Source organism: Callionymus lyra, chromosome 13 (genome assembly GCF_982586985.1).
Source record: "Callionymus lyra chromosome 13, fCalLyr1.hap1.1, whole genome shotgun sequence".
NCBI classification, from domain to species: Eukaryota; Metazoa; Chordata; class Actinopteri; order Syngnathiformes; family Callionymidae; genus Callionymus; species Callionymus lyra.
The window spans coordinates 337,501-362,500 of NC_141830.1; the positions used below are offsets into that span (position 1 = coordinate 337,501).

The 25,000-nt window shown below is 42.4% G+C and overlaps 2 protein-coding genes across 3 annotated transcripts in view; both read right to left on the minus strand.

The window, feature by feature from the left end:
• The window catches only part of adgrg6 (adhesion G protein-coupled receptor G6), a 38,709-nt gene extending 25,899 nt beyond the window's left edge, over window positions 1–12,810 (minus strand). For both annotated transcript variants that reach the window (XR_015713223.1, XM_087805732.1), the window contains exons 1-2: window positions 12,745–12,810; window positions 10,642–10,688 (exon numbers count right to left, since the gene is read on the minus strand). Coding sequence is in view for 1 of the 2 variants with exons in the window: in XM_087805732.1 (XP_087661858.1) it covers window positions 10,642–10,688; window positions 12,745–12,746 (49 nt within the window). In the remaining variant the exon portion in view is untranslated. The remainder of the gene's footprint in view (window positions 1–10,641; window positions 10,689–12,744) is intronic.
• A 309-nt stretch (window positions 12,811–13,119) lies between these two features.
• Window positions 13,120–22,855, minus strand: vta1 (vesicle (multivesicular body) trafficking 1). Its single transcript, XM_087805739.1, has 8 exons — window positions 22,684–22,855; window positions 18,866–18,960; window positions 18,417–18,544; window positions 17,292–17,367; window positions 16,925–17,030; window positions 16,654–16,851; window positions 13,995–14,066; window positions 13,120–13,942 (listed from the first exon to the last, which is right to left on the minus strand). The coding sequence occupies exons 1-8, from the start codon at window positions 22,772–22,774 to the stop codon at window positions 13,800–13,802; spliced, it is 909 nt and encodes a 302-aa protein (XP_087661865.1). The 5' UTR covers window positions 22,775–22,855; the 3' UTR covers window positions 13,120–13,799.
• Window positions 22,856–25,000: the final 2,145 nt, after the last annotated feature.

The following is a 25,000-nucleotide window of genomic DNA, read 5'->3' on the forward strand; positions in this document are numbered from 1 at the left end:
AATATCAACTCTGGTATCATTTCAACATCAACTAATATCAACTCTGGTGTCATTAAACATCAACTAGTATCAACTCTGGTGTCATTTCAACATCAACTAATATCAATTCTGGTGTCATTTCAACATCAACTAATATCAACTCTGGTGTCATTTCAACATCAACTAATATCAACTCTGGTGTCATTTCAACATCAACTAATATCAACTCTGGTGTCATTTCAACATCAACTAATATCAACTCTGGTGTCATTAAACATCAACTAGTATCAACTCTGGTGTCATTTCAACATCAACTAATATCAACTCTGGTGTCATTAAACATCAACTAGTATCAATTCTGGTGTCATTTCAACATCAACTAATATCAACTCTGGTGTCATTTCAACATCAACTAATATCAACTCTGGTGTCATTTCAACATCAACTAATATCAACTTTGGTGTCATTTCAACATCAACAAATATCAACTCTGGTGTCATTTCAACATCAACTAATATCAACTCTGGTGTCATTAAACATCAACTAGTATCAATTCTGGTGTCATTTCAACATCAACTAATATCAACTCTGGTGTCATTTCAACATCAACTAATATCAACTCTGGTGTCATTTCAACATCAACTAGTATCAACTCTGGTGTCATTTCAACATCAACTAATATCAACTCTGGTGTCATTTCAACATCAACTAATATCAACTCTGGTGTCATTTCAACATCAACTAATATCAACTCTGGTGTCATTTCAACATCAACTAGTATCAACTCTGGTGTCATTTCAACATCAACTAATATCAACTCTGGTGTCATTTCAACATCAACTAATATCAACTCTGGTGTCATTTCAACATCAACTAATATCAACTCTGGTGTCATTTCAACATCAACTAATATCAACTCTGGTGTCATTTCAACATCAACTAGTATCAACTCTGGTGTCATTTCAACATCAACTAATATCAACTCTGGTGTCATTTCAACATCAACTAATATCAACTCTGGTGTCATTTCAACATCAACTAATATCAACTCTGGTGTCATTTCAACATCAACTAATATCAACTCTGGTGTCATTTCAACATCAACTAATATCAACTCTGGTGTCATTAAACATCAACTAGTATCAACTCTGGTGTCATTAAACATCAACTAGTATCAACTCTGGTGTCATTAAACATCAACTAATATCAACTCTGGTGTCATTTCAACATCAACTAGTATCAACTCTGGTGTCATTTCAACATCAACTAATATCAACTCTGGTGTCATTTCAACATCAACTAATATCAACTCTGGTGTCATTTCAACATCAACTAGTATCAACTCTGGTGTCATTTCAACATCAACTAATATCAACTCTGGTGTCATTTCAACATCAACTAATATCAACTCTGGTGTCATTTCAACATCAACTAATATCAACTCTGGTGTCATTTCAACATCAACTAATATCAACTCTGGTGTCATTTCAACATCAACTAATATCAACTCTGGTGTCATTAAACATCAACTAGTATCAACTCTGGTGTCATTAAACATCAACTAGTATCAACTCTGGTGTCATTAAACATCAACTAATATCAACTCTGGTGTCATTTCAACATCAACTAGTATCAACTCTGGTGTCATTAAACATCAACTAGTATCAACTCTGGTGTCATTTCAACATCAACTAATATCAACTCTGGTGTCATTTCAACATCAACTAATATCAACTCTGGTGTCATTAAACATCAACTAATATCAACTCTGGTGTCATTAAACATCAACTAATATCAACTCTGGTGTCATTTCAACATCAACTAATATCAACTCTTGTGTCATTAAACATCAACTAGTATCAACTCTGGTGTCATTTCAACATCAACTAATATCAATTCTGGTGTCATTTCAACATCAACTAATATCAACTCTGGTGTCATTTCAACATCAACTAATATCAACTCTGGTGTCATTTCAACATCAACTAATATCAACTCTGGTGTCATTTCAACATCAACTAATATCAACTTTGGTGTCATTTCAACATCAACTAATATCAACTCTGGTGTCATTTCAACATCAACTAATATCAATTCTGGTGTCATTTCAACATCAACTAATATCAACTCTGGTGTCATTTCAACATCAACTAATATCAACTCTGGTGTCATTTCAACATCAACTAATATCAACTCTGGTGTCATTAAACATCAACTAGTATCAACTCTGGTGTCATTAAACATCAACTAGTATCAACTCTGGTGTCATTAAACATCAACTAATATCAACTCTGGTGTCATTAAACATCAACTAATATCAACTCTGGTGTCATTAAACATCAACTAGTATCAACTCTGGTGTCATTAAACATCAACTAGTATCAACTCTGGTGTCATTAAACATCAACTAATATCAACTCTGGTGTCATTTCAACATCAACTAGTATCAACTCTGGTGTCATTTCAACATCAACTAATATCAACTCTGGTGTCATTTCAACATCAACTAATATCAACTCTGGTGTCATTTCAACATCAACTAGTATCAACTCTGGTGTCATTTCAACATCAACTAATATCAACTCTGGTGTCATTTCAACATCAACTAATATCAACTCTGGTGTCATTTCAACATCAACTAATATCAACTCTGGTGTCATTTCAACATCAACTAATATCAACTCTGGTGTCATTAAACATCAACTAGTATCAACTCTGGTGTCATTAAACATCAACTAGTATCAACTCTGGTGTCATTAAACATCAACTAATATCAACTCTGGTGTCATTTCAACATCAACTAGTATCAACTCTGGTGTCATTAAACATCAACTAGTATCAACTCTGGTGTCATTTCAACATCAACTAATATCAACTCTGGTGTCATTTCAACATCAACTAATATCAACTCTGGTGTCATTAAACATCAACTAATATCAACTCTGGTGTCATTAAACATCAACTAATATCAACTCTGGTATCATTTCAACATCAACTAATATCAACTCTGGTGTCATTAAACATCAACTAGTATCAACTCTGGTGTCATTTCAACATCAACTAATATCAATTCTGGTGTCATTTCAACATCAACTAATATCAACTCTGGTGTCATTTCAACATCAACTAATATCAACTCTGGTGTCATTTCAACATCAACTAATATCAACTCTGGTGTCATTTCAACATCAACTAATATCAACTCTGGTGTCATTAAACATCAACTAGTATCAACTCTGGTGTCATTTCAACATCAACTAATATCAACTCTGGTGTCATTAAACATCAACTAGTATCAATTCTGGTGTCATTTCAACATCAACTAATATCAACTCTGGTGTCATTTCAACATCAACTAATATCAACTCTGGTGTCATTTCAACATCAACTAATATCAACTTTGGTGTCATTTCAACATCAACTAATATCAACTCTGGTGTCATTTCAACATCAACTAATATCAACTCTGGTGTCATTAAACATCAACTAGTATCAATTCTGGTGTCATTTCAACATCAACTAATATCAACTCTGGTGTCATTTCAACATCAACTAATATCAACTCTGGTGTCATTTCAACATCAACTAATATCAACTCTGGTGTCATTTCAACATCAACTAATATCAACTCTGGTGTCATTTCAACATCAACTAATATCAACTCTGGTGTCATTTCAACATCAACTAATATCAACTCTGGTGTCATTTCAACATCAACTAGTATCAACTCTGGTGTCATTTCAACATCAACTAATATCAACTCTAGTGTCATTTCAACATCAACTAATATCAACTCTGGTGTCGTTTCAACATCAACTAGTATCAACTCTGGTGTCATTAAACATCAACTAGTATCAACTCTGGTGTCATTTCAACATCAACTAATATCAACTCTGGTGTCATTAAACATCAACTAGTATCGACTCTGGTGTCATTAAACATCAACTAGTATCGACTCTGGTGTCATTAAACATCAACTAGTATCAACTCTGGTGTCATTAAACATCAACTAGTATCAACTCTGGTGTCATTAAACATCAACTAGTATCAACTCTGGTGTCATTAAACATCAACTAGTATCAACTCTGGTGTCATTAAACATCAACTAGTATCAACTCTGGTGTCATTTCAACATCTACTAGTATCAACTCTGGCGTCATTTCAACATCAACTAGTATCAACTCTGGTGTCATTTCAACATCAACTAATATCAACTCTGGTGTCATTTCAACATCAACTAATATCAACTCTGGTGTCATTTCAACATCAACTAATATCAACTCTGGTGTCATTTCAACATCAACTAATATCAACTCTGGTGTCATTTCAACATCAACTAATATCAACTCTGGTGTCATTTCAACATCAACTAATATCAACTCTGGTGTCATTTCAACATCAACTAATATCAACTCTGGTGTCATTTCAACATCAACTAGTATCAACTCTGGTGTCATTTCAACATCAACTAATATCAACTCTGGTGTCATTTCAACATCAACTAATATCAACTCTGGTGTCATTTCAACATCAACTAATATCAACTCTGGTGTCATTTCAACATCAACTAATATCAACTCTGGTGTCATTTCAACATCAACTAATATCAACTCTGGTGTCATTTCAACATCAACTAATATCAACTCTGGTGTCATTTCAACATCAACTAGTATCAACTCTGGTGTCATTTCAACATCAACTAATATCAACTCTAGTGTCATTTCAACATCAACTAATATCAACTCTGGTGTCGTTTCAACATCAACTAGTATCAACTCTGGTGTCATTAAACATCAACTAGTATCAACTCTGGTGTCATTTCAACATCAACTAATATCAACTCTGGTGTCATTAAACATCAACTAGTATCGACTCTGGTGTCATTAAACATCAACTAGTATCAACTCTGGTGTCATTAAACATCAACTAGTATCAACTCTGGTGTCATTAAACATCAACTAGTATCAACTCTGGTGTCATTAAACATCAACTAGTATCAACTCTGGTGTCATTAAACATCAACTAGTATCAACTCTGGTGTCATTAAACATCAACTAGTATCAACTCTGGTGTCATTTCAACATCTACTAGTATCAACTCTGGCGTCATTTCAACATCAACTAGTATCAACTCTGGTGTCATTTCAACATCAACTAATATCAACTCTGGTGTCATTTCAACATCAACTAGTATCAACTCTGGCGTCATTTCAACATCAACTAGTATCAATTCTGGTGTCATTTCAACATCAACTAGTATCAACTCTGGCGTCATTTCAACATCAACTAGTATCAACTCTGGTGTCATTTCAACATCAACTAATATCAACTCTGGTGTCATTTCAACATCAACTAGTATCAACTCTCGCGTCATTTCAACATCAACTAGTATCAACTCTGGTGTCATTTCAACATCAACTAGTATCAACTCTGGCGTCATTTCAACATCAACTAGTATCAACTCTGGTGTCATTTCAACATCAACTAGTATCAACTCTGGTGTCATTTCAACATCAACTAGTATCAACTCTGGCGTCATTTCAACATCAACTAGTATCAACTCTGGTGTCATTAAACATCAACTAATATCAACTTTGGTGTCATTTCAACATCAACTAATATCAACTCTGGTGTCATTAAACATCAACTAATATCAACTTTGGTGTCATTTCAACATCAACTAATATCAACTCTGGTGTCATTTCAACATCAACTAATATCAACTTTGGTGTCATTTCAACATCAACTAATATCAACTCTGGTGTCATTTCAACATCAACTAATATCAACTTTGGTGTCATTTCAACATCAACTAATATCAACTCTGGTGTCATTTCAACATCAACTAATATCAACTCTGGTGTCATTTCAACATCAACTAATATCAACTTTGGTGTCATTTCAACATCAACTAATATCAACTCTGGTGTCATTTCAACATCAACTAATATCAACTTTGGTGTCATTTCAACATCAACTAGTATCAACTCTGGTGTCATTAAACATCAACTAGTATCAACTCTGGTGTCATTAAACATCAACTAATATCAACTCTGGTGTCATTAAACATCAATTAGTATCAACTCTGGTGTCATTAAACATCAACTATAATCAACTCTGGTGTCATTTCAACATCAACTAGTATCAACTCTGGTGTCATTAAACATCAACTAGTATCAACTTTGGTGTCATTTCAACATCAACTAGTATCAACTCTGGTGTCATTAAACATCAACTAGTATCAACTCTGGTGTCATTAAACATCAACTAGTATCAACTCTGGTGTCATTAAACATCAACTAGTATCAACTCTGGTGTCATTTCAACATCTACTAGTATCAACTCTGGCGTCATTTCAACATCAACTAGTATCAACTCTGGTGTCATTTCAACATCAACTAATATCAACTCTGGTGTCATTTCAACATCAACTAGTATCAACTCTGGCGTCATTTCAACATCAACTAGTATCAATTCTGGTGTCATTTCAACATCAACTAGTATCAACTCTGGCGTCATTTCAACATCAACTAGTATCAACTCTGGTGTCATTTCAACATCAACTAATATCAACTCTGGTGTCATTTCAACATCAACTAGTATCAACTCTGGCGTCATTTCAACATCAACTAGTATCAACTCTGGTGTCATTTCAACATCAACTAGTATCAACTCTGGCGTCATTTCAACATCAACTAGTATCAACTCTGGTGTCATTAAACATCAACTAATATCAACTTTGGTGTCATTTCAACATCAACTAATATCAACTCTGGTGTCATTAAACATCAACTAATATCAACTTTGGTGTCATTTCAACATCAACTAATATCAACTCTGGTGTCATTTCAACATCAACTAATATCAACTTTGGTGTCATTTCAACATCAACTAATATCAACTCTGGTGTCATTTCAACATCAACTAATATCAACTTTGGTGTCATTTCAACATCAACTAATATCAACTCTGGTGTCATTTCAACATCAACTAATATCAACTCTGGTGTCATTTCAACATCAACTAATATCAACTTTGGTGTCATTTCAACATCAACTAATATCAACTCTGGTGTCATTTCAACATCAACTAATATCAACTTTGGTGTCATTTCAACATCAACTAGTATCAACTCTGGTGTCATTAAACATCAACTAGTATCAACTCTGGTGTCATTAAACATCAACTAATATCAACTCTGGTGTCATTAAACATCAATTAGTATCAACTCTGGTGTCATTAAACATCAACTATAATCAACTCTGGTGTCATTTCAACATCAACTAGTATCAACTCTGGTGTCATTAAACATCAACTAGTATCAACTTTGGTGTCATTTCAACATCAACTAGTATCAACTCTGGTGTCATTAAACATCAACTAGTATCAACTCTGGTGTCATTAAACATCAACTAGTATCAACTCTGGTGTCATTAAACATCAACTAGTATCAACTCTGGTGTCATTAAACATCAACTAGTATCAACTCTGGTGTCATTAAACATCAACTAGTATCAACTCTGGTGTCATTAAACATCAACTAGTATCAACTCTGGTGTCATTAAACATCAACTAGTATCAACTCTGGTGTCATTAAACATCAACTAATATCAACTCTGGTGTCATTAAACATCAACTAGTATCAACTCTGGTGTCATTTCAACATCAACTAGTATCAACTCTGGTGTCATTAAACATCAACTAGTATCAACTCTGGTGTCATTAAACATCAACTAATATCAACTCTGGTGTCATTAAACATCAACTAGTATCAACTCTGGTGTCATTTCAACATCAACTAGTATCAACTCTGGTGTCATTAAACATCAACTAGTATCAACTCTGGTGTCATTTCAACATCAACTAGTATCAACTCTGGCGTCATTTCAACATCAACTAGTATCAACTCTGGTGTCATTTCAACATCAACTAGTATCAACTCTGGTGTCATTAAACATCAACTAGTATCAACTCTGGTGTCATTAAACATCAACTAGTATCAACTCTGGTGTCATTAAACATCAACTAGTATCAACTCTGGTGTCATTAAACATCAACTAGTATCAACTCTGGCGTGACGTAGTGAATGTTCTTCAAGACGCAGTAACTTCTCATCATGACCTTTTTTGAACGCTTTGTTTATACAACAAGTCCCTTGGCGGTGGAGACCATTGATGACACGCGGTAACAAACCTCAGTACTTAACCAATCACAGCAGAGTGGGCGTGGTTATGGTCAACGAGATTTCACGAGATTTTCAGTGGGCGGAGCTTACTATTGATACAATAGAGTCACACATCACAACAACACACACACTGATGATACAATAGAGTCACACATCACAACAACACACACACTGATGATACAATAGAGTCACACATCACAACAACACACACACTGATGATACAATAGAGTCACACATCACAACAACACACACACTGATGATACAATAGAGTCACACATCACAACAACACACACACTGATGATACAATAGAGTCACACATCACAACAACACACACACTGATGATACAATAGAGTCACACATCACAACAACACACACACTGATGATACAATATAGTCACACATCACAACAACACACACACATTGATGATACAATAGAGTCACACATCACAACAACACACACTGGTGATACAATAGAGTCACACATCACAACAACACACACTGATGATACAATAGAGTCACACATCACAACACACACACACTGATGATACAATAGAGTCACACATCACAACAACACACACACTGATGATACAATAGAGTCACACATCACAACAACACACACACTGATGATACAATAGAGTCACACATCACAACAACACACACACTGATGATACAATAGAGTCACACATCACAACAACACACACACACTGATGATACAATAGAGTCACACATCACAACAACACACACACACTGATGATACAATAGAGTCACACATCACAACAACACACACACACTGATGATACAATAGAGTCACACATCACAACAACACACACACACTGATGATACAATAGAGTCACACATCACAACAACACACACACACTGATGATACAATAGAGTCACACATCACAACACACACACACACTGATGATACAATAGAGTCACACATCACAACAACACACACACTGATGATACAATAGAGTCACACATCACAACAACACACACACTGATGATACAATAGAGTCACACATCACAACAACACACACACTGATGATACAATAGAGTCACACATCACAACAACACACACACTGATGATACAATAGCGTCACACATCACAACAACACACACACTGATGATACAATAGCGTCACACATCACAACACACACACACACTGATGATACAATAGAGTCACACATCACAACAACACACACACTTATGATACAATAGAGTCACACATCACAACAACACACACACACTGATGATACAATAGAGTCACACATCACAACAACACACACACACTGATGATACAATAGAGTCACACATCACAACAACACACACACACTGATGATACAATAGAGTCACACATCACAACACACACACACACTGATGATACAATAGAGTCACACATCACAACAACACACACACTGATGATACAATAGAGTCACACATCACAACAACACACACACACTGATGATACAATAGAGTCACACATCACAACAACACACACACACTGATGATACAATAGAGTCACACATCACAACACACACACACACTGATGATACAATAGAGTCACACATCACAACAACACACACACTTATGATACAATAGAGTCACACATCACAACACACACACACACTGATGATACAATAGAGTCACACATCACAACAACACACACACACACTGATGATACAATAGAGTCACACATCACAACAACACACACACACTGATGATACAATAGAGTCACACATCACAACAACACACACACTGATGATACAATAGAGTCACACATCACAACAACACACACACACTGATGATACAATAGAGTCACACATCACAACACACACACACTGGTGATACAATAGAGTCACACATCACAACAACACACACACTGATGATACAATAGAGTCACACATCACAACAACACACACACACTGATGATACAATAGAGTCACACATCACAACAACACACACACACTGATGATACAATAGAGTCACACATCACAACACACACACACTGGTGATACAATAGAGTCACACATCACAACAACACACACACTTATGATACAATAGAGTCACACATCACAACAACACACACACACTGATGATACAATAGAGTCACACATCACAACAACACACACACACTGATGATACAATAGAGTCACACATCACAACAACACACACACACTGATGATACAATAGAGTCACACATCACAACAACAAACACACACTGATGATACAATAGAGTCACACATCACAACAACACACACACTGATGATACAATAGAGTCACACATCACAACCACACTCACACACACTTCAACACAAACACACACACACAGTTGAGGAGAAAACATTAATTTTCACTTGTTTTTCATGAGACTCTAATGGTGCTAATGCTAGTACTAATGCTAGTGCTAATGCTAGTGCTAATGCTAGTGCTAATGCTAGTGCTAATGGCTACATTATAAGACGAGAGAAGAACTTACCGTGTTGGTTCTGAAGCATCATCAACAGAACCAGAGCAGAAGAAAACCTGCAAACATATGATGAACATTTATCTTCTCTTCTTTTCTCTCACTCTATCCTCCCTCACTCTTCTCTCCTCTTTTCTCTCACTCTATCCTCCCTCACTCTTCTCTCTTCTTTTCTCTCACTGTATCCTCCCTCACTCTTCTCTCCTCTTTTCTCTCACTGTATCCTCCCTCACTCTTCTCTCTTCTTTTCTCTCACTGTATCCTCCCTCACTCTTCTATCTTCTTTTCTCTCTCTGTATCCTCCCTCACTCTTCTCTCTTCTTTTCTCTCACTGTATCCTCCCTCACTCTTCTCTCCTCTTTTCTCTCACTGTATCCTCCCTCACTCTTCTCTCCTCTTTTCACTCACTGTATCCTCCCTCACTCTTCTCTCTTCTTTTCTCTCACTGTATCCTCCCTCACTCTTCTCTCCTCTTTTCTCTCACTGTATCCTCCCTCACTCTTCTCTCCTCTTTTCTCTCACTGTATCCTCCCTCACTCTTCTCTCTTCTTTTCTCTCACTGTATCCTCCCTCACTCTTCTCTCTTCTTTTCTCTCACTGTATCCTCCCTCACTCTTCTCTCTTCTTTTCTCTCACTGTATCCTCCCTCACTCTTCTCTCCTCTTCTCTCTCACTGTATCCTCCCTCACTCTTCTCTCACTGTATCCTCCCTCACTCTTCTCTTTTCTTTTCTCTCACTGTATCCTCCCTCACTCTTCTCTCCTCTTTTCTCTCACTGTATCCTCCCTCACTCTTCTCTCTTCTTTTCTCTCACTCTATCCTCACTCACTCTTCTCTCTTCTTTTCTCTCACTGTATCCTCCCTCACTCTTCTCTCTTCTTTTCTCTCACTATATCCTCCCTCACTCTTCTCTCTTCTTTTCTCTCACTATATCCTCCCTCACTCTTCTCTCTTCTTTTCTCTCACTATATCCTCCCTCACTCTTCTCTCTTCTTTTCTCTCACTATATCCTCACTCACTCTTCTCTCTTCTTTTCTCTCACTATATCCTCCCTCACTCTTCTCTCTTCTTTTCTCTCACTGTATACTCCCTCACTCTTCTCTCTTCTTTTCTCTCACTATATCCTCACTCACTCTTCTCTCTTCTTTTCTCTCACTATATCCTCACTCACTCTTCTCTCTTCTTTTCTCTCACTGTATCCTCCCTCACTCTTCTCTCTTCTTTTCTCTCACTGTATCCTCCCTCACTCTTCTCTCTTCTTTTCTCTCACTGTATCCTCCCTCATTCTTCTCTCTTCTTTTCTCTCACTGTATCCTCCCTCACTCTTCTCTCCTCTTTTCTCTCACTGTATCCTCCCTCACTCTTCTCTTTTCTTTTCTCTCACTGTATCCTCCCTCACTCTTCTCTCCTCTTTTCTCTCACTCTATCCTCCCTCACTCTTCTTTTCTCTCACTGTATCCTCACTCACTCTTCTCTCTTCTTTTCTCTCACTGTATCCTCCCTCATTCTTCTCTCTTCTTTTCTCTCACTCTATCCTCCCTTACTCTTCTCTCTTCTTTTCTCTCACTCTATCCTCCCTCACTCTTCTCTCTTCTTTCCTCTCACTGTATCCTCCCTCACTCTTCTCTCCTCTTTTCTCTCACTGTATCCTCCCTCACTTTTCTCTCACTGTATCCTCACTCACTCTTCTCTCTTCTTTTCTCTCACTGTATCCTCCCTCATTCTTCTCTCTTCTTTTCTCTCACTCTATCCTCCCTTACTCTTCTCTCTTCTTTTCTCTCACTCTATCCTCCCTCACTCTTCTCTCTTCTTTCCTCTCACTGTATCCTCCCTCACTCTTCTCTCCTCTTTTCTCTCACTGTATCCTCACTTACTCTTCTCTCTTCTCTCACTGTATCCTGTAACCTATATATATATATATATATATATATATATATATATATATATACACACATACAAAGATATACACACATACAAAGATAAACACACACACACATATATATATTACACACACATACATACACAGATACAAACACACATACACAGATATATTACACACACACAGATACACACATATACACACACAGATACACACATATACACAGTTTGACTCACATGTTTTCAGAACAAACTTCTCTTCAGAATCATCGTCGTGTTTTGTGGCTGGAAAACTGAAACTTGAAAGTTTGAAAGCAGAGAAGAAGGAGGAGGGAGGAGAGAAGGAGGGAGGAGGGAGGAGAGAAGGAGGGAGGAGGGAGGAGAGAAGGAGGGAGGAGGGGGTGACAGTGGAGACCCTCGAGGAAGGAGGGTGGGAAGCGTCTCATTCGTGTTTCAGGGAGTTTCTGGCGGGTGGTGCTTCATCCCAGATCTGAGGCTTGAGAAGAATCTCTGAAGACGTCTTCACTACATCAGGACCAGGTCTTGAGACTCTGGTCCAGGTCGAGTCTCAGGTACACATTCAACAAACCTTTATTCATAAAAAACTTAACATTTACATTGTCAACTTTATTGAGATCCCAGATGTTTCAAATGTGTGTATGAATGTGTGCGTACAGGTGTGTATGAATGTGTGCATGAACGTGTACAGGTGTGTATGAATGTGTGTATGAACGCGTACAGGTGTGTATGAACGCGTACAGGTGTGTATGAACGCGTACAGGTGTATGAACGCGTACAGGTGTGTATGAATGTGTGTATGAACGTGTACAGGTGTGTATGAACGCGTACAGGTGTGTATGAACGCGTACAGGTGTGTATGAACGCGTACAGGTGTGTATGAACGCGTACAGGTGTATGAACGCGTACAGGTGTGTATGAATGTGTGTATGAACGTGTACAGGTGTGTATGAACGCGTACAGGTGTATGAACGCGTACAGGTGTGTATGAACGCGTACAGGTGTGTTTGAATGTGCACAGGTGTGTATGAACGCGTACAGGTGTGTATGAACGCGTACAGGTGTGTTTGAATGTGCACAGGTGTGTATGAACGCGTACAGGTGTGTATGAATGTGTGTATGAACGTGTACAGGTGTGTATGAACGCGTACAGGTGTATGAACGCGTACAGGTGTGTATGAACGCGTACAGGTGTGTTTGAATGTGCACAGGTGTGTATGAACGCGTACAGGTGTGTATGAACGCGTACAGGTGTGTTTGAATGTGCACAGGTGTCACTCTCGTCCTGTGCTCAGCAGTCTCAGGGCCTTCTGCAGGTTCTGCACGGCCGTGTTGACGTCCTCGTACTGCAGGGCGCTGCCGGCGTACTTGCAGTACTTCTGAGCCCGAGTGAAGTCTTCAGGCGTGAGCTGGACGCCTGAGAACGAGCAGGTTTAGAACCTTCAACCCCTCACCCTGCATCCTCTCACCTGGCTGAAGGTCCAGAGTCGAGGACTCGGCTGACGTCGCCGCCCGGGGAGCTGGGACCGGCTTCACTGGATCTATTGACACACATGACCAGAGGTCAGTCTACCTCGAATTAAACTTTATTGACAGTGTCGACGAGCAGAGGGATCCGAACACATGTTCACCTTCAGAGAGTCTTCAACCTTCATGACCCGTGAGTCGTGAACGTACTGAGAGAAATGACTCGTTGAACAAGTCTGTCATGAACCTCATGTTAAATCATCATCTGACTGAAGAACCAACTGATGAAGTGATGCTGGGATGCTGTACCTCCTCCAGCAGAGGTGATGCTGTACCTCCTCCACCAGAGGTGATGCTGTACCTCCTCCACCAGAGGTGATGCTGTACCTCCTCCATCAGAGGTGATGCTGTACCTCCTCCATCAGAGGTGATGCTGTACCTCCTCCAGCAGAGGTGATGCTGTACCTCCTCCACCAGAGGTGATGCTGTACCTCCTCCACCAGAGGAGATGCTGTACCTCCTCCATCAGAGGTGATGCTGTACCTCCTCCACCAGAGGTGATGCTGTACCTCCTCCATCAGAGGTGATGCTGTACCTCCTCCATCAGAGGTGATGCTGTACCTCCTCCACCAGAGGTGATGCTGTACCTCCTCCAGCAGAGGTGATGCTGTACCTCCTCCACCAGAGGTGATGCTGTACCTCCTCCATCAGAGGTGATGCTGTACCTCCTCCATCAGAGGTGATGCTGTACCTCCTCCAGCAGAGGTGATGCTGTACCTCCTCCACCAGAGGTGATGCTGTACCTCCTCCACCAGAGGTGATGCTGTACCTCCTCCATCAGAGGTGATGCTGTACCTCCTCCACCAGAGGTGATGCTGTACCTCCTCCAGCAGAGGTGATGCTGTACCTCCTCCAGCAGAGGTGATGCTGTACCTCCTCCATCAGAGGTGATGCTGTACCTCCTCCACCAGAGGTGATGCTGTACCTCCTCCAGCAGAGGTGATGCTGTACCTCCTCCATCAGAGGTGATGCTGTACCTCCTCCAGCAGAGGTGATGCTGTACCTCCTCCAGCAGAGGTGATGCTGTACCTCCTCCAGCAGAGGTGATGCTGTACCTCCTCCAGCAGAGGTGATGCTGTACCTCCTCCAGCAGAGGTGATGCTGTACCTCCTCCAGCAGAGGTGATGCTGTACCTCCTCCAGCAGAGGTGATGCTGTACCTCCTCCAGCAGAGGTGATGCTGTACCTCCTCCAGCAGAGGTGATGCTGTACCTCCTCCAGCAGAGGTGATGCTGTACCTCCTCCAGCAGAGGTGATGCTGTACCTCCTCCATCAGAGGTGATGCTGTACCTCCTCCACCAGAGGTGATGCTGTACCTCCTCCAGCAGAGGTGATGCTGTACCTCCTCCATCAGAGGTGATGCTGTACCTCCTCCACCAGAGGTGATGCTGTACCTCCTCCACCAGAGGTGATGCTGTACCTCCTCCACCAGAGGTGATGCTGTACCTCCTCCAGCAGAGGTGATGCTGTACCTCCTCCATCAGAGGTGATGCTGTACCTCCTCCACCAGAGGTGATGCTGTACCTCCTCCACCAGAGGAGATGCTGTACCTCCTCCACCAGAGGTGATGCTGTACCTCCTCCATCAGAGGTGATGCTGTACCTCCTCCAGCAGAGGTGATGCTGTACCTCCTCCAGCAGAGGTGATGCTGTACCTCCTCCAGCAGAGGTGATGCTGTACCTCCTCCAGCAGAGGTGATGCTGTACCTCCTCCAGCAGAGGTGATGCTGTACCTCCTCCAGCAGAGGTGATGCTGTACCTCCTCCAGCAGAGGTGATGCTGTACCTCCTCCATCAGAGGTGATGCTGTACCTCCTCCACCAGAGGTGCACATTAATGTGTGTCTGTGTTGATTCTTTTAAAGATACACAATCATCTCTAGACAGGTTTGGTTCAGAACAAATGTTTTCATCCGAGTTCATAAGTGCAGGAGGATCATTCAACACTTGGTTCTAATAGTAGTGGAAGACGACCTTGAACTATATTCACAGCTACTGCATTAGTTCTTGATCAAAGACTCTCTGTGTGGTTCAAGGTGCTGTGAGACGAGTGTGAGACTCAGGATTAATAAAACTGTCCACATTGCTATGAATGAGAGTCGCCAGTCTACATGAGGAGGTCAGTCTACATGAGGAGGTCAGTCTACATGAGGAGGTCAGTCTACATGAGGAGGTCAGTCTACATCGGGAGGCCAGTCTACATGAACAGGTCAGTCTACACCAGGAGGTCAGTCTACACAAGGGGGTAAGTCTACATTAGAATGTCAGTCTACACAAGGAGGTAAGTCTACATGGAGAGTAAGTCTGCATGAGGATGTCTGTCTACACAAGGAGCTCAGTCTACACCAGGAGGTCAGTCTACATCAGGGGGCCAGTCTACATGAAGAGATCGGTCTAAATGAAGAGGTTAGTCTACACAAGGAGATCCGTCTACACAAGGAAATCAGTCTACACGAGGAGGCCAGTCTACATAAAGAGATCAGTCTATATCAGGAGGCAGGTCTACATGAGGAGGTCAGTCTACATGAAGAAGTAAGTCTACTCGAGGAGATCAGTCTACACAAGGAGATCAGTCTACACAAGGAGGTCTACACAGTCAGTGTACCTGTAGGGGGGTGCAGTTCTGCGGGGGTGTTTGCAGGGGCGTGGGCTCCAGGTTGAACATGGAGGTTGTTGTAGTTTGAGGAGTCTTGGTTGGGATTGAAACCAATAGCAGGAGCTGGACCTGATCCTGGGTTCTGGTCTAACGTGGAGCTGAAAGACCCTCCATGAGAGAAGCCCTCTTGTCTGTGCTCTTCCTCATCTGTCGGAGGAGAAGCAGGTGATCTCCTTTGCTCTGGACCTTCAGGAGGTTCTGATTCCCTGGGTCAACTGACCTGCTTCTTCCATAGCCAAGGGTCCGGCCTGAGGCGTCTCCCCGTTCTTCAGACAGTTGTGGATGTAGGTGGCCTTCCAGCGAGCGTACCTCCTCTGCTGCACGTTCTGACAGAAGAACCAGTGAGTCAGAACATCATTGAGTTCAAGAGGAGCAGACGGTGAGGAGCAGAAGGTGAGGAGCAGAAGGTGAGGAGCAGGAGTGAGGAGCAGAAGGTGAGGAGCAGACAGTGAGGAGCAGAAGGTGAGGAGCAGGTGAGGAGCAGAAGGGGAAGAGCAGAAGGTGAGGAGCAGGTGAGGAGCAGAAGGGGAAGAGCAGAAGGTGAGGAGCAGGTGAGGAGCAAGCTCCATTATCAGGAGGATGTTCACCTCTTCTGAAAGTTCTCCGAACACGGACAGGACGTCCAGCAGCAGGCTGGCGGTGAAGAAGGACTTGATCATGTTCCTGCAGACGGATGGAGACACAGGTGAGGAGACACAGGTGATGAGACACAGGTGAGGAGCAGAAGGTGAGGAGCAGGTGATGAGACACAGGTGAGGAGACACAGGTGATGAGACACAGGTGAGGAGCAGAAGGTGAGGAGCAGGTGATGAGACACAGGTGAGGAGACACAGGTGATGAGACACAGGTGAGGAGCAGAAGGTGAGGAGCAGGTGATGAGACACAGGTGATGAGACACAGGTGAGGAGACACAGGTGAGGAGACACAGGTGAGGAGACACAGGTGAGGAGACACAGGTGAGGAGACACAGGTGAGGAGACACAGGTGAGGAGCAGGAGTGAGGAGACACAGGTGAGAAGACACAGGTGAGGAGACACAGGTGAGGAGACACAGGTGAGGAGACACAGGTGAGGAGCAGAAGGTGAGGAGCAGAAGGTGAGGAGCAGGTGATGAGACACAGGTGATGAGACACAGGTGAGGAGACACAGGTGAGGAGACACAGGTGAGGAGACACAGGTGAGGAGACACAGGTGAGGAGACACAGGTGAGGAGACACAGGTGAGGAGCAGGAGTGAGGAGACACAGGTGAGAAGACACAGGTGAGGAGACACAGGTGAGGAGCAGAAGGTGAGGAGACACAGGTGAGGAGACACAGGTGAGGAGACACAGGTGAGGAGACACAGGTGAGGAGACACAGGTGAGGAGACACAGGTGAGGAGACACAGGTGAGGAGACACAGGTGAGGAGACACAGGTGAGGAGACACAGGTGAGGAGACACAGGTGAGGAGACACAGGTGAGGAGACACAGGTGAGGAGCAGAAGGTGAGGAGACACAGGTGAGGAGACACAGGTGAGGAGACACAGGTGAGGAGACACAGGTGAGGAGACACAGGTGAGGAGACACAGGTGAGGAGACACAGGTGAGGAGCAGAAGGTGAGGAGCAGAAGGTGAGGAGCAGAAGGTGAGGAGACACAGGTGAGGAGACACAGGTGAGGAGACACAGGTGAGGAGACACAGGTGAGGAGACACAGGTGAGGAGACACGCCTCACTTGTGGAAGTGTCCTGCTCGGTCCTCATTGTCAGCGTAGACGAACATCTTCAGGGCGTAGTTCTCAATGTGGGCGTTTCCCACCACGTCCTGACTGATGGACTCGTTGTCGCTCATCTCTTTCTTCATCTGCACAACACAACTGTTAGACACACACGTGCTCACACTCACACACACACACGTCATGCAAACACACATGGACACACACAAGGACTTCATGACAAAGTTCACGATGACAACATCAGAAGAACATTCTACACACATTATTGGCAGGCACACGTACACACACGCCCAGGGTTACATTGCAACACACCCTCCCAGCAGGACACACACACACACTGCTGCTTTTATGGTGTGTGTGCAGCACATGTGGAGCAGACCGGAGGATCGAGTCTCACCACAGCGTTTGTGTTAGCTACACACTAACGCACAACCAGACAAACAACTCACCGCCTCCAGCTGGTCCATCAGCCCGAACAGGAACTTCTTGCATTCTGGACTTTTACTGTCCAGCTTCATGCCGCTCTGGACCGCGAAGAGTCGACCTGTCATAAACACACAACTTTTTACTGTCGGAGACTCACAACACTGGAGCAAAAGACACATGTCAGCTCAACCACTTGATTCTACTGACTTATGTCACTGTTCTGACCCTTGAAGGTTCACTGATGTCACCATGATGACAATTATTTCACCATGACGACACGGATGTCATCATGATGACAATTATTTCACCATGACGACACGGATGTCATCATGATGACAATTATTTCACCATGACGACACGGATGTCAACACGACGACAGTGATGTCACCATGATGACAATTATTTCACCATGACGACACTGATGTCATCATGACGACACTGATGTCATCATGACGACACTGACGTCACCACGACGACACTGATGTCACCATGACGACACTGATGTCATCATGATGACAGTTATTTCACCATGACGACACTGATGTCATCATGACGACACTGATGTCATCATGACGACACTGATGTCATCATGATGACAATTATTTCACCATGACGACACGGATGTCAACACGACGACAGTGATGTCACCATGATGACAATTATTTCACCATGACGACACTGATGTCACCATGACGACACGAATGTCACCATGACGACACGAATGTCACCACGACGACACTGATGTCACCATGATAACAATTATTTCACCACGACGACACTGATGTCACCATGACGACAGTGATGTCACCATGATAACAATTATTTCACCATGACGACACTGCCGTCACCACGACGACACTGCCGTCACCACGACGACACTGATGTCACCACGACGACACTGATGTCACCATGACGACACTGATGTCACCATGATGACAATTATTTCACCATGACGACACGGATGTCATCATGATGACAATTATTTCACCATGACGACACGGATGTCAACACGACGACAGTGATGTCACCATGATGACAATTATTTCACCATGACGACACTGATGTCATCATGACGACACTGATGTCATCATGATGACAATTATTTCACCATGACGACACGGATGTCAACACGACGACAGTGATGTCACCATGATGACAATTATTTCACCATGACGACACTGATGTCACCATGACGACACGAATGTCACCACGACGACACTGATGTCACCATGATAACAATTATTTCACCACGACGACACTGATGTCACCATGACGACAGTGATGTCACCATGATAACAATTATTTCACCATGACGACACTGCCGTCACCACGACGACACTGCCGTCACCACGACGACACTGCCGTCACCACGACGACACTGCCGTCACCACGACGACACTGCCGTCACCACGACGACACTGATGTCACCATGACGACACTGATGTCACCACGACGACACTGATGTCACCACGACGACACTGGTGTCACCACGACGACAATTATTTCACCACGACGACACTGATGTCACCACGACGACACTGACGTCACCATGACGACACTGACGTCACCACGACGACACTGACGTTACCATGACGACACTGACGTCACCACGACGACACTGACGTCACCACGACGACACTGACGTCACCACGACGACACTGATGTCACCACGACGACACTGATGTCACCACGACGACACTGATGTCACCACGACGACACTGATGTCACCACGACGACACTGATGTCACCACGACGACACTGATGTCACCACGACGACACTGCCGTTGACAAGACGACAGTGATGTCACCATGACGACAGTGATGTCACCATGACGACAGTGATGTCACCATGACGACAGTGATGTCACCACAACGACACTGATGTCACCACGACGACACTGATGTCACCAGGACGACACTGATGTCACCACGACGACAGTGATGTCACCATGACGACAGTGATGTCACCATGACGACACTGACGTCACCATGACGACACTGACGTCACCATGACGACAGTGATGTCACCATGACGACAGTGACGTCACCATAACGACAGTGATGTCACCACGACGAGACTGATGTCACCACGACGACAGTGATGTCACCACGACGACACTGATGTCACCACGACGACACTGATGTCACCACGACGACACTGACGTCACCATGACGACACTGACGTCACCACGACGACACTGATGTCACCATGACGACACGAATGTCACCATGACGACACTGATGTCACCACGACGACAGTGATGTCACCACGACGACAGTGATGTCACCACGACGACACTGATGTCACCACGACGACACTGACGTCACCACGACGACACTGACGTCACCACGACGACACTGACGTCACCACGACGACACTGACGTCACCACGACGACACTGACGTCACCACGACGAAACTGATGTCATCATGACGACACTGATGTCACCATGACGACACTGACGTCACCATGACGACACTGACGTCACCACGACGACACTGATGTCACCACGACGACAGTGATGTCACCACGACGACACTGATGTCACCACGACGACACTGACGTCACCACGACGACACTGACGTCACCACGACGACACTGACGTCACCATGACGACACTGATGTCACCATGACGACACTGACGTCACCACGACGACACTGACGTCACCACGACGACACTGATGTCACCACGACGACACTGATGTCACCACGACGACACTGATGTCACCACGACGACACTGATGTCACCACGACGACACTGATGTCACCACGACGACACTGATGTCACCATGACGACACTGATGTCACCACGACGACACTGATGTCACCACGACGACAGTGATGTCACCATGACGACAGTGATGTCACCACGACGACACTGATGTCACCACGACGACACTGATGTCACCACGACGACACTGATGTCACCACGAAGACACTGATGTCACCACGACGACACTGATGTCACCACGACGACACTGATGTCACCACGACGACACTGATGTCACCACGACGACACTGATGTCACCACGACGACACTGATGTCACCACGACGACACTGATGTCACCATGACGACACTGATGTCACCACGACGACACTGATGTCACCACGACGACAGTGATGTCACCATGACGACAGTGATGTCACCACGACGACACTGATGTCACCACGACGACACTGATGTCACCACGACGACACTGATGTCACCACGACGACACTGATGTCACCACGACGACACTGATGTCACCACGAAGACACTGATGTCACCACGACGACACTGATGTCACCATGACGACACTGATGACGTAAAGTCCTCAGACTAAGGCAGACTTGGTCATCCTTCTGATTAGAATCTTCTGGGAATGTGGACGTTGGAATTTCAATGTTGGAGAACAATGTTCCGTTTGAAGGCAACAGGCGCAGCACACACACACACACACACACACACACACACGAACACTGACACACAAAGCAGCGTTTGTTGGAACAACAATCAAACACGAGTCTGTTCTCTGCCCCCTGCTGGTCACTTAAGTAAACGCAGGTGGGTTTGTGATCATGACCAGATCAGCTTCTATAGCGCCACCTGGCGAACAACTCCTGAAGAGAAGAATTATAAATGAACAACGCGAAGACTTGGTGGTGACGTCATGAAGGAGGCGCCGAAGCCGGATGATGGAACTTTATTTAGAACTATTTCAGGTGTTATTGACCAAGTTCGACTGAAGCGGGAGAACCGACACAATCACACGCGCACGCGCACGCACACGCGCACAGTTTGACGTTCATAAAGTCGGCTAAGCTAAGCTAAGCTAAGCTAAGCTAGCAGGCCTCACTCACAGTAGTACGCCACCACAGGGTCTCGCTTCTCGTGCTCCTGGGCGGTTCGGATGTGGTGCTGGATGGGTTTGAGTTGCGGAGGTAGAGCCATGTTCGTCGGAACCGGACTTTATCGTGTTGTTGTTCTTCTCTTCCGGATTGGACTTCCGCGCGTTCGTCCAATCAAATCGAGCGTGACGGCTACGCCGATGACGTCAGCCTCTCCGACGTAGACTCAGGGAGTTCAAGCTCTAGTTCCCGCTCGTTTCAAGTCACGTGATCGTGACGCGCGTCCGGAATCCCGGGTCAGCGTGACGTCACTTCTACGTGTGATGGACAAGGTCAAGGCTTCCACACTCACGCAAACTTCGGACATTTTATTGAAGGAAATGACGTCAACAGGTGAGTTCAGCCGCGGAGCGGAAGACGTGACGTCACCAGGGGGGTGAGCTGCGTCACACAGGTTAGTGCAAGAACATGGAGTTAAAGCTACAGAAGGTCCTGGAGGTTCATCTGGTACCAAGTTCCTGAGATGATGGTGACACTGGACTTGAATGGATGGAAGAGATAGAAACATTCATCACAGACGAGGTAGTCGATTACTTTACTTTAGTCTACTTTAACTTAACTTTACTCTACTTTACTTTACTTTACTCTACTCTACTTTAACTTAACTTTACTCTACTTTAACTTAACTTTACTCTACTTTAACGTTACTTTAACTCTGACAACTGTACTTTACTTTACTTTACTTTACTTTACTTTTACTTTACTTTACTGTACTCTGAAAACTTTACTTTACTTTGACTTTACTCTGAAAACTTTACTTTACTCTGATAACTTTAATTCAACTCTGACAATTGTACTTTACCTTACTTTAAATCTGACAACTTTACTTTACTTTACTGTACTCTACTTTAACGTTACTTTAACTCTGTCAACTGTACTTTACTTTTACTTTACTTTACTTTAACGTTACTTTAACTCTGTCAACTGTACTTTACTTTTACTTTACTTTACTTTAACGTTACTTTAACTCTGACAACTGTACTTTACTTTTACTTTACTTTACTTTACTTTTACTTTACTTTACTCTGAACACTTTACTTTAATTTTACTTTACTTTACTCTGATAACTTTACTTAAACTCTGACAACTTTACATTACTTTTACTTTACTTAAACTCTGACAACTGTACTTTACTCTACTTTAACTCTGACAACTTTACTTTACTTTTACTTTACTTTAACTCCGACAACTTTCCTTTATTTTTACTTTACTTAAACTCTGACAACTTTACTTTTACTCTGACAACTTTACTTTACTTTTACTTTACTTTAACTCTGACAACTTTACTTTTACTCTGACAACTTTACTTTACTTTTACTTTACTTTAACTCTGACAACTTTACTTTACTTTACTCTGACAACTTTACTTTAACTCTGACAACTTTACTTTGCTTTACTTTTACTTTTACTTTACTTTACTCTGAACACTTTACTTTAATTTTACTTTACTTTACTCTGATAACTTTACTTAAACTCTGACAACTTTACATTACTTTTACTTTACTTTAACTCTGACAACTTTACTTTACTTTTACTTTACTTTAACTCCGACAACTGTACTTTATTTTTACTTTACTTAAACTCTGACAACTGTACTTTACTCTACTTTAACTCTGACAACTTTACTTTACTTTTACTTTACTTTAACTCTGACAACTTTACTTTACTTTTACTTTACTTTAACTCCGACAACTTTACTTTATTTTTACTTTACTTAAAGTCTGACAACTGTACTTTACTTAAACTCTGCCAACTTTACTTTTACTTTACTGTAACTCTGACAACTGTACTTTTACTCTGAAAACTTTACTTTACTTTAACTCCGCCAACTTTACTTTTACTCCGACAACTTTACTTTACTTTTACTTTACTTTAACTCTGACAACTTTACTTTACTTTACTTTAACTCTGACAACTTTACTTTTACTTTACTTTAACTCCGACAACTTTACTTTAACTCCGACAACTTTACTTTATTTTTACTTTACTTAAAGTCTGACAACTGTACTTTACTTAAACTCTGCCAACTTTACTTTTACTTTACTGTAACTCTGACAACTGTACTTTTACTCTGAAAACTTTACTTTACTTTAACTCCGCCAACTTTACTTTTACTCCGACAACTTTACTTTACTTTTACTTTACTTTAACTCTGACAACTTTACTTTTACTTTACTTTAACTCTGACAACTTTACTTTTACTTTACTTTAACTCCGACAACTTTACTTTAACTCCGACAACTTTACTTTAACTCTGAACACTTTACTT